The following is a 14629-nucleotide window of genomic DNA, read 5'->3' on the forward strand; positions in this document are numbered from 1 at the left end:
CATGAAAACAAGACCCTGAAATGCAGGTCCATTTGTATTTTTTAAAAATAGATTTATATTTACTATTGCTTCTTGGAATTTGAATTCAAGCAGACCATCTTACTTGAACCAGAGATTTCTGTGATATTGATTGGCACAGAAATTGATTTCTTTTACAGGCAATTGAAAGGGTGATCTGATTACAAGCCCTTTCCTGTACTGCTGGAATGGGAGGGAAGCTGAATTTAGTGGGGGTTATTAATGTACTGTTCTGGGAAGAAGGGGATTAAACAACATGGAATTCCTTTTCATTAAATTTCCTTAAATAGTATAATTTTATTATTAACTAAAATAATCTGAAATTAGAAGCAATCAAATTTGACATCAGTCTATAGAAATAACTGAACATGCTTCATTTCTAAGTTAAATCCAAATAAACCCTATCTTAAAAAAAAAAAAAAACCTATGGCTGAAAAAAAAATTAGGTTAAAGTATATTATTGGTTCTAGGATTAATCTCACTTTTGAAGTCAATAGAACATGGCCAAATGTGTCCTAGACTTATTAATTAAAAGTATAGCACAATGATACTCTCAAGAGAAAACAGAATCAACTCTTCCTGTCCTAAATTTAAGGTTGACTATTTATGTGTTAGCGCTACATGGCTTTTCCAAGTATTTAGCACCTCTATATACTTTGTCTCTGTAGCAGCTGCTGGGATTATACATAAAATATGAACAACGGATCAGGTCTGTGCTCCTTTCAAGGTAAAATGGTGGCAAGCCATAACTTAAAGCATGCCTTGCACTTTCTTCGTTGCAAACTTGGATAAGTGTGCATTTTCATGAAGACAATATAAGCTATACGTAATGACAGAGCTAGAAAAGTACACATTTCTCTTTGCAAATGGGTGGTTAGGTCTCAGCAAAGGTTGCTCTTGTGGTTTGGAAATAGATTGCTTCCCTGTAATGTTGCACAAGGAAGATACTCCACTCCCAGCACCAACCCCAGCCCATGCAGCCTACAGGACATTAAGCATTTATCAAGACATTTATCAAGAAGCATGCCCAGATTTTTGACATTGTGACACAATATTGTCACTGACAAGGTAGATGATAAAGATCAACTTTGAGTTACAAAGACAAAATTTTATAATGTTTTCCTAAGTTTGTGATTTTGTCTTGGACTGAATTCTTAGCTAGAGGCATGCAGACTGAGGGCACAAGTTGGACATGCCTGCTAGAATCATTTACACATGTTATATTCCATATTCCTTTGAGATTCTTGTCAGTGGTTTAGCTTTTTTTTTCTTTTCCTGTGACCACAAGTCAGAAATTTCCTAAGGTGTTAGAAAAAGTTGAAAACAAACAAGAATTGCCTAGGAAAGTGGCTTGGAAATTGGTAAATTTATAAAACTAAAATAATTTCTGCTTAGGCAGATTGATAAAAATTGAAAAAAAAAGTTATCAAAAACCTAACTGTGAGCTGGATGTGGTGGCACAGGCCTGTAATCCCAGTACTCAGGGAGGCAGTTGGAGGCAGATTTCTGTGAGTTTGTGGTCAGCCTGATCTACAAAGTTATTCTAAGGACAGCCAAGGCTACACTGAGAAACCCTGTCCTGCAAAAAAAAAAAAAAAAATCTAACTAACAAAACAAATCCCAATTGTGTCACTCTGTATGCAAAGATGGATACCATTCAAACTCTTCACAGGGGGGCCTGCAGAGACCAATACTCCAACCAAGGACCATGGAAATGACCTAGACCTCCTGCTCAGATGTAGCCCATAGGCAACTCAGTCTCCAAGTAGGTGTTAGTAAGGGGAGCAGGGGCTGTCTCTGACATGAACTCAAAGGCAGGATCTTTGATCTCCTCCCTCTGATGTGTGGAGCCTTGCCAGGTGACAGAGGAAGACTATGCAACCATTTTGATGAGAGCTGGTAGGGTAGGGTCAGATAATAAGAGAGCAGGACCCTGCCTATCAGTGGACTAAGGGAGGGGCATAGTAGGAGAAAAGGGAGGGATGGTGGGACTGGGAAGAGATTAAGAAGGGGGCTAGAGCGGGGATACAAAGTGAATAAATCATAAATCATAATAAAGAAAAATAAAAAAAAAGAAATGAAACTCTAGAAGCTGAAAAAAGAGCATGCTTACGAAGATTGGGAAGCCTTTCTTCTGAGCAAGTAGTCCACGACATCAGGATCTGTCTCCAGAAGGCTGATCAGCACTTCGTTCTGGAGATCTGGGGGAACCTGGAATAGCCAAATGTTGGGGCATCAACAAAACCTCTGCCAAAGATGCAAAGTATGACCACAGCAACCTTATGTCAGCGTACATTGAGGCTTCAAATCCTTAAGAAAGCAGACTGACTTACCAGCTCAAACCGAGCCTATACAAATTCAAACAACATGTTTAATTCTCAGGACAACGTATGAGATTATCCAGTAATCACACTCCATCCAAAATGTCAAATGGAAATCCTGTCTAGTTATTTGAATGCCTCTATTACACAGACTAGATTTTCCTGTTTTTGAATAAGCAAACCATCATGGGTAAGAGGACTGGTGTTCATAATTTATACCAAGTGAGGACACTTTCTAGAGTTAGCACACTGAATTATGCTGAGAGGATGGGCATACATTATGATTGTCTTGAGATGTTCTGGAACATACAGTCAGCTGATTAAGTGCTCATGCCCTTAAATTTTAGGTCCATCATTTTAGTTGTGGGATTTTATTACAGTATAATAACAAGGACCTATTGATTTCAGTTTCCCCACCTGTAAATTGGGAGTAACAGTATTATTACAAAGAGATGCTAATGTGAACGATTCATTTTGTGTTAAGAATTTGCAGCAGTACCCAGTCAATGGTAAATATTTAAAAAAAAAATGAAAACACAAACAAAAAACCAACCAAACAAATGCTGGCATTATCTTCTCAGAGGCTATGATGACTCAATGTCTGCCTTTTCTCATTTCTTGCCTCCAACTGCTAAATATTTCTCAGTTCATAATTTCATGGGCACCTGCAGGAACATTATACACAAGTACTGCACGTCTACCAGCCCAATTCTCAATGCATTCAAAGACAGTCTTAAGTCAGTCATGCAGAAATGTTCTAATGAGATAAGATTGAACCCAGCTCTGACTGACAGTTTTCTACTTCATAGCCCCTGCTTGCTCAAGTAGAAGCATCGAAGACTATTGGGAAACAATAAATTTTCTCACAATAAGCTCTGAGGGAAGAGTTTTCAAAACCACAGAGACAAGTCTTCTGAGAATAAGTGGTTGGTGGAAGAATTTGCCTTCTGCCTCTTGCAGTACTCAATTGTTAAGTGTGGAGAAGCTGGAAACAATCTTATTAACAAAAAACAGGGATGAGGAAGGAAGAGAACGCCTTCCTTCTCTCATAAGTCTGGTTGTCCTACTTCATTCTGAATCTTCATGAATGAAATTGCCAAATTCTAGCCACATAGTTCAAAATCCAAGGTGTCTTGTCCACTCCCAGTCCTAATCAGGAAGTCAGCCTGACATCCTCTGTTTGTTACTTCTTCCCTCCCCTTCCATTCCAAAGGCATTGTCTGAAGTTCAAGTCTTCATTACCCGCTAATAGAGCTCATCTGTTAGCCATTAGCACCCTCCATTCCCCTCTTCTTAGAAAAGTTATATCCTAAGTCCTCTGTGGAGAAGAGCTACTCACCAAACCTTGACACAAGGGTGAAATATACCTTAATTTAAGTTGACCCAACCTTTCTACTTCCAGAACAGGACATTTGCCTGGGGAAATAAGTATGTGGCTTTACTAGAGGCAACACAAAACCATGATACTGTCTGCAAGGCTTCTGAGAAAGACAACAGGCAGAACCTACAGCCACATATGGCCCGAGTATTGTGCTGACATTTCAGGAAATAATGGCGGGGCCAGTAGATAGATCTTGATAGCATTTGCGTTCTGGGTTAAGCTATGCCCAATGTCACTTTGCACTTTCAACTATCCAGTCATCTGAACCCTCAAATTCCTTAAACTAGTTTGTGTTTCTAGAAGAAAAGTAACATATAAACACTTGAAGGGCCTTTTATGTGGTACCTTTCTAACTTGAACCCTATTTCCTTGAAATATGCATCAGAGTTTTCCACATGGTTGAAAGATAGTCACTTAAAATTCTTTTTATCCTTACAGCTGAAACTATATCATGTTTGATATCCTATGTATGTAGTTCCCACCTTCTCCTCCAACAGTGTTTGAGATATCCTATATTTCAACACCACTGGGTTTTGTTCTCTGGCATTCTCTCATGTCCATTTTTTTTTTCATTCATTGCATCAATATTTAGTCAATGCTTAAAGAATACCAGGAAAGGAATTTAAGTATTCAGCTACAAACCAAACATCCAAGAATTCTTGTATTTGTGGATTTGGCAACAAACATAGTGAAATGGGCATTAAACAAATACAGAAGAAAAGCACAACATGAATCCTGTAGAGAACAGCAAACAAGGATGGAAAAAAATGCTGAAAGAGGAGCAATATTAAATGGGGTGATAATGTTGTGGGAAAATGACATTTTAGGGAAAAAAAGCAAAGTTGGAGAAAATTACCCCAAGCAGAAGGAAGAAATTAATGTTAAAAGTCTCCAGTCTAGAGCAATGAGTATCTAGCAAGACTGTAAGAAAGTGAGGAAGAAGTGGGTGGTAGAGGGGAAGCAGGTAGCCAGGGACAGATGTTGCAGACTCCTTTAGATTGTGATTCAGACTTCTGTTCTTGTTCAAAGTGACTGGAGATCTACTAGAGATCTTGATCTGATGACTAACACAATTGCTAACAGTCTGGCTTCTCACTGGAAAGTAGAATGGAAAGCCAGGGTTGAAGCAAGAAAAACTAACAGGGATAACTGATAGGTACCAACCAGTAATGGTGGTGCTGATACTGGACAGTGAGATGAGATATTTAGATCTTAAACACAAAGAAGATAACTCAAGCTAATTTATTGGAAGGAAAGGAAGAGAATGAGAGACAGAGAGAGAAAAAAATAGTTTCAAGTTTTGTGATTTAGGTAACACAATGGAGAAATTATTGAATGATTTTGAGATGCAAGGGGGGGGAAGCTAGGTGAAATTCAGGAGATAAGCTTTGCTATGATGATGTCTCTGAGACATCCAAGTGGAAGCATCTAGTAGGCAGCCAAAAATGAGGATTTGGAATTCAGTTTATAGTTCCTGGCGGGGCACAGAAATGTGAAAGACACACATAGATGGCATTTAAGCTCTATGATAAAAACACTGCTCTGAAAATTAAAAGGTAACGAGAAGAAAAGTTGTGAATAGATTGCAGCCTCTTACTATACTAGATAAACTAAGCAATTGAAACCCTATCATTTTAACTTCATGTGTCTATTAGCATGATCAAATAGATATATGTAATTATATATTGTGATTAATACATAAAGAGTAAAATTAAAACCATTTTTTAATTTAAATTTTTATATTAATTTATTTGATGTGTGTGGGCATGCATGTGGAAGTCAGAGGACAAGTTGCTGGAGCTGGTTGTCTTCCACTATGTGGCTCATCAGATTTGTGTTAAAACCTTTACTTACAGAGCCATCCTGTTGGCTCCAAGTGAGAGAATATTTTTAAAAATGAATAACATCTAGGCATTGTGGCATATATAGAGTGAGGCAGAAGGCGTAAGTGTGAATCCAAATGTGGGCTATATAGTAAAGCCCTGTGTCAAGGAAGCTAGGGGTGGGGCTGAGTATTCCGTGGAAGAGTGCTTGCCTTAAATGGGTAAGGCCCTAAGTTTGATTCCCAGCACTGAAAAATTAGATGAGCAAAGCAAAAATAATATAAGCCAAAAATGTATATCTTGAACTAATTTTTATAAGGAACATCTAGGGGCAAATTAGTAAAATGCTTTCATATTCATAGTTAATTAAATTTAAAATTTGTTACACTTAGATATGTAATACAGAGTTTTGCTCCAAGCGCCAAACTGTTCCCATTGAAAAATAAACAAGAGTGCGTGTCCTTTGGAGTGATACAAGTCCCTCTTTGCTGATACCCTGAGAATATACGGTTTGTATGATGATAAATTACCAGTGTAGAGAATCAGAAAAACCTATTATAATAGGTTACAAGAAGTGTCATTATTTAATAGAAAACTTGCTGTACATTTGGTCGAACTAGTCTGCATTTTTGAGTTTTTACTCATTGAACTAGGCATCACTGCCAAGAAATTATAGTTGTTGAGGGTTATTTTATGTAGTACGTGCGACTTTCACTTGGTAGCAAAGGCACATAAAATGGGTCAGGGCTATAAATCTATATATAATTTCTTTTTGAAAGTCCCAGGATAGCATTTTGGCTTGGAGAAACAATTTACATATACATGCAAGATACAGTTTAAGAATGTGACTCCACAATGAAAAGGAAGAGCTAACATTTTCTTATGTAGTCTGTAAAATTAACTTGAGTGCATAGAATTTATTAACTGCATTATGTCCTTTAAATACCATTTTTTTTTTTTGTTTCAGAGTGATTTAAAGAACCTTCTAGAACTCTTTTTTTTTTTTAATTGGGAAGAATATTCCAGAAAAGACTGGATCCAGTGGCGAAAAGAATTAAGGAAGTGGAAATGAGACCCTGAACTGATTTTCAAATATTCACATCCCAAGGTGGAACTAGCATTCTGTCCAGTGACTTCTCATTTTCTATATTTGCACCTTTGCTACATTTTAACTAAAAATATATTCAAACTATAGGCTCAATTTCAATCGGATAAACATAAATTTGCTATTAATTTAGGGACTTAATAAAGAAGCAAAACCCTCTAAATAAACTAACAGGAAACACCAACTTCAAAGAACAGTGTGACACCCAGTCTCCCCAATCCCAGAAGGGTATGCTCCACACAGTCCACACAGCTTCCTACCAGTATATTTACTGAGAATTTGTTTTTTTTGTTTTGTTTTTTTTTTTATTATTTTTTTTTATTAAGCCCCTAAATTAACAGTAAATGAATGTTCACTTAAGCTGGTCACTTCTGCCCATTTCCATGGGGGTGGAGTTGCTGGCTAAGAAGTATCTGACTCCACAGCCCTTAAGGTCTGGGTCTGGCGGTGCTGCTTATAATTAAGGCAGACTGGGACATGTCAGGCTCCTCCCTGTGCTTGCATCTGCAATCCGGCATGCTTGCCCTACTCATCGCATTTTCCATTAGGAACAAGTTATCAAAAAAGATAACACATCTGAAGACACCATAATCATTGAAAGGAGGGCTGGCAGCAAAAGGCTTAGTTAGAAATATGTGAAATAAGCTAAACATGAAAAGGTAAATACTTATATCATGAAGGATAACATTTGCTCTGTGATATCACAGCCCTACCACAGTGAACTTGAAGCAAGTTTTTGTGTTCTCTCCCTACCCTTACATTGCTTTTCTTTCATCAGACCATGTCTTAGGTAGGGTGTCTATTGCTGTGATAAATCACTGTGACGAAATTCAACTTTGGGAAGAAAGGTTATTTTGGTATACAACTCTAAGGTCCATCACTGAGGGCAGTTAGGATAAGGAGTCATAGTAGGCACCTAGAGGCAGAAAGTGAAGCAGAAGCCACAGAAAAGTGCGGATCCCTGGCTTCCTCAGCCTGCTTTCTGATATAACTCAAGCCCATCTGCCCAAGAGTAGCACTGTCCTAGTGGACTGGGTCATCCCACATGAATTGTTAATTAAGAAAATGCCACAGGATTATCATCATGGATTGCTGCAGCCATGAATCATCTGAAGGAATGGGCGGGCATGGGAGCGTTAGCAGGCCTTCTGGTGTTGGTCTCCTTGGTTTGCCTGTGGTATATATGCAAGATTAGAGTCTCACAACAGTGTGATGCAGCCATGATCATTCAGGCCTTTACAGCCATTGAAGCAGGACATTCTCCCCAAGCATGGTTGGATACCATAAAAAGCTAAAATGTTATGCTCAGGATGCGAGGCTAAGCACTGCACTCAGGGTCAGCCGCTTTGGACCCAGAGAAGAGCATGTCTGGTTGCATACCGGTTGATGCCCCAGGTCCCGCCTCTGAGAAAAAGGTATCGGTCGGTTCTGATGCTCTTTGGGTGGATGACACCTAAACGAACATCGGTACAAAGTCCCAATTTATTTCTAATATCAGAGATCAGACCTCTACTCTTGCCTGATGCGTCTAAAACAAAAAGGGGGAACTGTAGAGAGCTACGGAATGCTATGCCTTAAAGATGGAGCTGGTTTCTGCCTTCCACCTTCCCGATGGTGAGTGCTCTCTGTCACGAACAATTCCCATTTGGCTAAGGCTGAGGATCTGGCTTGCTTCCATGTATGTGGACCTATCTGCATTGCCCCCGTGGCACGCCTGGGTTGGCTACCCAGAGGCTATTTAAGCTGTGGGCTGGCTTTCCCCAGGGTCAGATGATTGTTCAAGGTTCCTGAATAAACTGCATTGAAAAAAAAAAAAAAAAGAAAATGCACCTAAGGCCATCCCACAGACCAATCTGGTGGGGACATTTTTCTCCATGGGGTGTCTTATTTCCAAATTACTCTAATATGTGTCAAGTTAAAAAAAAAGTCAGAGCTCAAGACTTCTTACTGGGAAATCCTGAGAAGGCAGACCATCTGAAGGCAAAGACAGATTCAGATGAAGTCTTGGTACTCAGATAGTCTCTCTTAGTTACTCTTGCTTAACATTAGGGCAAGATCATATGTACAATCCTGATTAAGTTCTCCCCAAACACCAAGCTTCTGGAAAAGGTTTTCCTTTATATTGAAAAGGGATACTTGAGAAAACAATTTTTTTTTCTTCTTCAAACAATTGTATATGTTGAAATGAAAACAAACAAAAAACCAACTAGTCCAAAGTGATCCTTCAGGACCTTGGGTAAGATGATCAATCCACACACAGATAGGCAAACAGGAGGAACATTGGAAGAGGTAGAAAACAGGCAACAGGACAGAAGCCTACCACATAGGGTCTCTGAAGAACTCTACCCAGAAGGGTATCAAAGCAGATGATGAAACTCATAGTCAAATTTTGGGCAGAGTGCAGGGAATCTTATGAAAGAAGGGGGATAGAAAGATCTGGAGGGGACAGGAGCTCCACAAGGAGAGTAACAGAACCAAAATATCCAGGTCTGGGGATATTTTCTGAGACTGATGCTCCAACCCAGGACCATGCATGGAGATAACCCAGAACCCCTGCAAAGATATATCCCATGACAGCTCAGTCTCCAAGTGGGTTCTCTAGTAAGGGGAACAGGGACTGTCTCTGACATGAACTCAGTGGCTGGCTCTTTGATCACCTCCCTCTGAGGGGGGAGCAGCCTTAGGAGGACACAGAGGAAGATAATGCAACCAGTCCTGATGAAATCTGATAGGCTAGGGTCAGAGGGAAGGGGAGGAAGACCTCCCCGATAGGACTTGGAGAAGGTCATGGGAGTAGATGAGGGAAGGAGGGTGGAATTGAGAAGGAATGAAGGAGAGGGCTACAGCTCGGATAAAAAGTGAATAAACTGCAATTAATTAAAAAATAAAAAAATTAAAAAAGAAAGTGATCCTTCACTTAGTTCCTTGTTTGCCATTAAAAAATCTCAATTGGATTTTAGTCAAGGATTTGGTAATTATAGACATTTTCTAGGCGTACCATTTATGGTTGTGTTTATCTGGAGACTCAACTCCTTAGATTTTAATGTGAGTTTTCAAAGCATAATGTTATTCCAAAAATCAAAAGAACTTTGTACTCCCTTGCTTCAGAGAAAAAAATGTAAACTCTGCACATATACAGGAATGAAACTGTCACAATTAAAATCTACCCCATCAAATTAAAAATGAAACCTTGAATGATTGCCTAGAGTATAACTTCTGTGAGGTAGTTTATTCCATAAACCACTCAGGGGGGAAATGGTACAAGTTTTCTTCATAATAAACCATTAGGTGCTCCCTGAACAACAGTTCCCAGGACCCAGCTCTACTATGTGTGCCACTGGCTGTTCCACAGCAGTCCAGTGCTTTGTACTTGATCAAGAAGAATGCTTTGGCATTTCAAATTCTCAGCACTCCCCAGCAAAAGTGAAGGCCTTTGGAATCATGATGTACATTTTAGTTCACATGCTAAAAGGAATCACTTTGGCTGGTAAGGATCGTAGAAGCTCAAAACAAGGTCAAAATTATCCTGAAACCTTTTGTGTAGCTCCAGTTTGACAGTGGTTCATTATTTTAGGAGGATGTGGGTGTATGTGGAGGTTCAAGAGGAATTCAATTTGGTAAATATTTCTTTGCTTTTGCTTTTTATTCTTTAAGCAGGTTCTCAGACTTGCGGTAGCTCAGACTGGCCTGGAACTCACCATGTAGTCCAAGGTAACCTCAAACTCATAGGAATCCTCCTGACTTAGTCTCTAGAATGCTAGCATTAAAGGTTTGATCCAAAGTGCCCTGACTTTATTGACTATTTCTTAAAGGTTTTTGGGTACCTGAAGAAACTTAGTGAACAAATACAGTGGAAGACTTAAAGATTTTTTTCTTTTTCTTTTTTTTTTTTTAAGGATGATACAAAGCATAGGAAGAAAAGAAAAAAATAACAGTGCTCGAATGGCAACAGGTGAAAGGCAATGGAATCAGCTAAGAAGTAATATATTTTGTTCTCTCGACCTGTATATGATGTCAATGGAGAAGGTGTTGTGTCTCTGCAGACAAGTATACCTGAGCAAAGCACCACCAGGAGCTCAGACTGGCTATTGGATACACCTACTGGCTTAAACATGAAATTGGAAGATGCTCTGACTAGCTTGGAGGTATGACGATTGTAAAGGATCTCCTGGTTTCTCTTTCTTTGTCAACAATTAGCCTCCTTATCTGAGATACTACACCAAAATGCCCCTTTTATTTTTTTCCCCCTGTGGGAAGACATTATGCTTTAGAGGTAAGCTACTTAGTCACGACATTGCTTGGGCTCACAAACTTGTCTTACTCCTTACAGAATGCTGGTACTATCTAGAGAAGCCAATGTTGTACATAGTGCCTAGCTCAATCTGTGGCATACAGTGGTTAGTTTTACTCTATTAGCATGGAGATGGAAATCATATATAATGAGGGGGATGTGGAAACCTCACCATACTGTATGACCTTTTTTTTTTAAGGTAATTTTTTTCATAAAGTATATTTTAAAAAAATGGATTGCTTCATAAATTTACATGTGCTGATCTTTGCTGCCAGTAGTGCTGATTTAAAATTTCTCACATGCCTTCTAGCTTGGGCTAGCAAGCAATGCAATGAGAATATGGTTCTTTTCTACATATCCACTGCATCTAAGACTACTCTATTACCTCCATGTGGTGTCTTTTTTTTTTCCTTGCCCTTTCCTGAAAACACTTTCGCATGAACCATGAAATCATCAGCCCCTACCACAACCTGACAGGTTTCTCCGTTCCACTCTGAAGCTCTCATTAATTCTAAGAGTATGGAATTATTTTCACTGTGAGTTTCACCATCACTCAAAAGCAACAGCTTGAAGACCAATTAGTGTGTCAATGATTTCCAGAATAAATGCTTTTTACTTGGGATACCAATGATCATTTCAACAAATAAATGATTCTCATCTTCCTTTTCTGGTGTTGTCAGAAAGTACCATTTCATGTTAACCAGTTTGTAAATTGTTTACAGACATGGAAAGTCGTGATTTAGAAGTATGGGAATTGTAGATGAAGGCACCTGACTCCCCCCTGCCTCCCCCCCAAAAAAAAGAAAAAAAAAAAACACCCAGAAATACATTTTTCTTCTGGAAGTATAGTCACAGTATTCAAGACATCATTTCTGAATGCTGTCTTCTGCCACATACTTTCTAGATGCTATGGGTGTCCATGTGTGGAACAACCTAAAATCTGTCTTTTCATCAGGTGTAATAGGGCATGCCTGCATTCTTAGTACTGGAAAGGATGAGGCCGGAGAAGTGTAAGCTTAAGGATACCCAGGGCATACAAGGATATAATGTCTCAACAAGCAAAAAAAAAAAAAAAAAAAATCCTTTTCCATTATAAGATTTGTATTCTATTTGGTTTCCATGGTCATAGTAAATAAGTTAATTATGTAATGGGTTAAAAAATCTATCAGTGTGCCCAGGTGGTTTAGTTTCAGTACTCAGGAAGGAGAGCAGGTGGACCTTTGTGAGTTCAAGTCCAGTCTTGTCTACAGAGCAAATTTTCAGACATTTAAGGCTACACAGAGAAACACTATATCAACTCCACCCTCCAAGTTATTGGTGCAATGGAAAGAAGAAAAAGAAGTGTACACCTGCTGGCAGGTGAAAATATCATTTGTAATGTCCAGTTGGCTTTTTTACCCCAAGGCAGCATGTGAATGTGTTTCACAAACACGTTTATATTCCTTAAGTGTAATGGTAGTAGTAGTTGGATTTTTGTGCCCACTATATGCCAGTCTTGTGCTACATGCCTTTCAAAATGACATGTGCTACATATCATTTCTAAGTTTCAAGCAGTCATATAAAGTAGCTCCTTTAATTTCATTTTTTTAAATTTATTTATTTATTTTTATTAATTACACTTTATTCATTTTGTATCCCCCATAGGCCCCTCCCTCCTCCCCTCCCAATCCCACCCTCCCTCCCCTTTCTGCATGCATGCCACTCCCCAAGTCCACTGATAGGGGAGGTTCTCCTTTCCTTTCTGATCTTAGTCTATCAGTTCTCATCAAAAGTGACTGAATTGTCCTCTACTGTGGCCTGGTAAAGCTGCTCCCCCTTCAGGGGGAGGTGGTCAAAGAGCAGGCCAATCAGATTATATCAGAGGCAGTCCCTCTTCCCATTACTATGTAACCCACTTGGATACTGAACTGCCATGGGCTACATCTGTGCAGGGGTTCTAGGTTATCTCCATGGTTGGAACATGAGTCTCTGGGAAGTTCCCTGTGTTCAAATGAAAAATAAGGGCTTAGAGAAGTTAAACACAGGATCAGAGGTTGTATCACAAATACATAGATTGGAAGCAATCTGAATTTTGATAACTAATCCTAAAACTCATGGTCTCTCCACCCAATCTGTATTTCCCAATATGTGGTTTCCCTAGGCATGATAGGAATCTAGTTAAATTTCCTGAAGGGATTCATTAGAATGTGCTGATTCCTGGGCTTGGTCCTATTCAATTCAGTCTTCTGGAAAGTAGCCTAGGAATCTGAATGTCTAACAAGATTCCTTGCAAACCTGGATGCACAGTGAAGCTTGAGAACTACTACTATAATCTTCTGCCTTGGTGTTTTGGGGGAAGCAGGCTGAGATAGAGTCTTAAACTGTAGCTTGGGCTGGCATGGAATTCACTATATAACCCAGGCTGGCCTCTAGCACTGGACGATGCCTTGCCTCAGTCTCTTAAGTAGCAGGATTATAACCATAAGCTACCACATCACACTTTGACTTTGACGGTGGAAAATGGGTCATTAGGGCCTATTTTCAGTTAAAAGATTTACTAGTAAGTGGCTAATCTGACTTCTTAAAAAAACAGAGTCAACTAACCTGGGCCCATGGATCACAGAGACTGAACCACCAACCAAAGAGCATGCATTGAATAGACCTAGACCCCCTACACAGCAGATGTGCAGTGTGGTCAACATGTGGGTCCCCTAATAATCGGAGTTGGAATTGTGGCCTACTCTGTTGCCTGCCTCTGGATCCCTGCTTCTTGGCTGCCTTGTCAGGCCTCAGTGGGAGAGGATGCACATAGTCCTGCTGAGACTAGAGGTGTCAGGGTAGTTTGATACCCCTTTGGGGCTTCCACTTATCTAAGAAGTAGGAGAGTGGTACTGGAAGAAGGGGTTATGAGGATAGGACTGACAGAGAGGAGGGAGTGGGCTGGGATCAAGCTGTAAAATAATTAAATAAAAAAATTTAAATGCCCCCAAATCCCATGTTCTCATGGTTTAAGGGGATAGAATCCAAGACTCATACATAGGTAAGAATTCTATCACATAGATATAGCCCCAGACACTAGTCTGATTCTTGAATCATGTTATCCTCTGAATTTAGGTGACTCTTTAATACTGTGAGCCAAACCAGGTTCTTTCTTGCCTTTTCCCGTTTCCCGTGAAATCAGATTCTGGTCACATAGGAGACATGCTCAACACTTCTATGGAATGACTGCTTGCAGGATGCTTTGTGCTTTTAAGGAAAAGCTCACAGCCATCTCTGCTGATAAGTCTTCATTTCTAGTGTCATTGGTAGCTGTGTATCTCTTTTCCAACTCATAAACCTTCCCAGGGACTATGAAGAGCACTATGGCTAATTACCTTTAGTCAGCTAACAGATTCTGTTCGTCCAGCTTCATCACCATTTTGGGAGCAGTAAATATTCAATAAGCATATTAAAAACAAAATACTAAACAAAATTTTATACAAATGTAATTGGATTTTCATCCACTCATATGCATGAGCTTCCATGATCCTTGGTATAGCTGAAAAGATTCTGAAAGGCCAAGCATGGCAAGAGAATAAAAAAATTGTGGTGAAATTAATTTTCCTTCTAGGATTTTAAGAAATATAAAAAGAGAAGTCAGTTCTGGATCACTTGAACTACACAGATGTTAGACCTAAAATGGATCTTGGAAAGCATTCATTTAAGACTAGT

General features: G+C 39.3%; 2 protein-coding genes across 4 annotated transcripts in view; one reads left to right on the forward strand and one right to left on the reverse strand.

The window, feature by feature from the left end:
- LOC110541444 (holocytochrome c-type synthase) overlaps positions 1-10560 on the forward strand; it is a 49818-nt gene extending 39258 nt beyond the window's left edge. The window contains exon 9 of the mRNA XM_060375302.1: positions 10545-10560. The gene's annotated coding sequence lies outside the window, so the exon portion shown is untranslated. The remainder of the gene's footprint in view (positions 1-10544) is intronic.
- The window catches only part of Arhgap6 (Rho GTPase activating protein 6), a 584642-nt gene that overhangs the window by 13703 nt on the left and 556310 nt on the right, over positions 1-14629 (reverse strand). For all 3 annotated transcript variants that reach the window (XM_060375299.1, XM_060375301.1, XM_060375300.1), the window contains one exon: positions 2132-2229. In XM_060375299.1, coding sequence (XP_060231282.1) covers positions 2132-2229 — 98 coding nt within the window. The remainder of the gene's footprint in view (positions 1-2131; positions 2230-14629) is intronic.

The sequence above is a fragment of the Meriones unguiculatus genome, chromosome X (genome assembly GCF_030254825.1).
Source record: "Meriones unguiculatus strain TT.TT164.6M chromosome X, Bangor_MerUng_6.1, whole genome shotgun sequence".
Lineage (NCBI taxonomy): Eukaryota > Metazoa > Chordata > Mammalia > Rodentia > Muridae > Meriones > Meriones unguiculatus.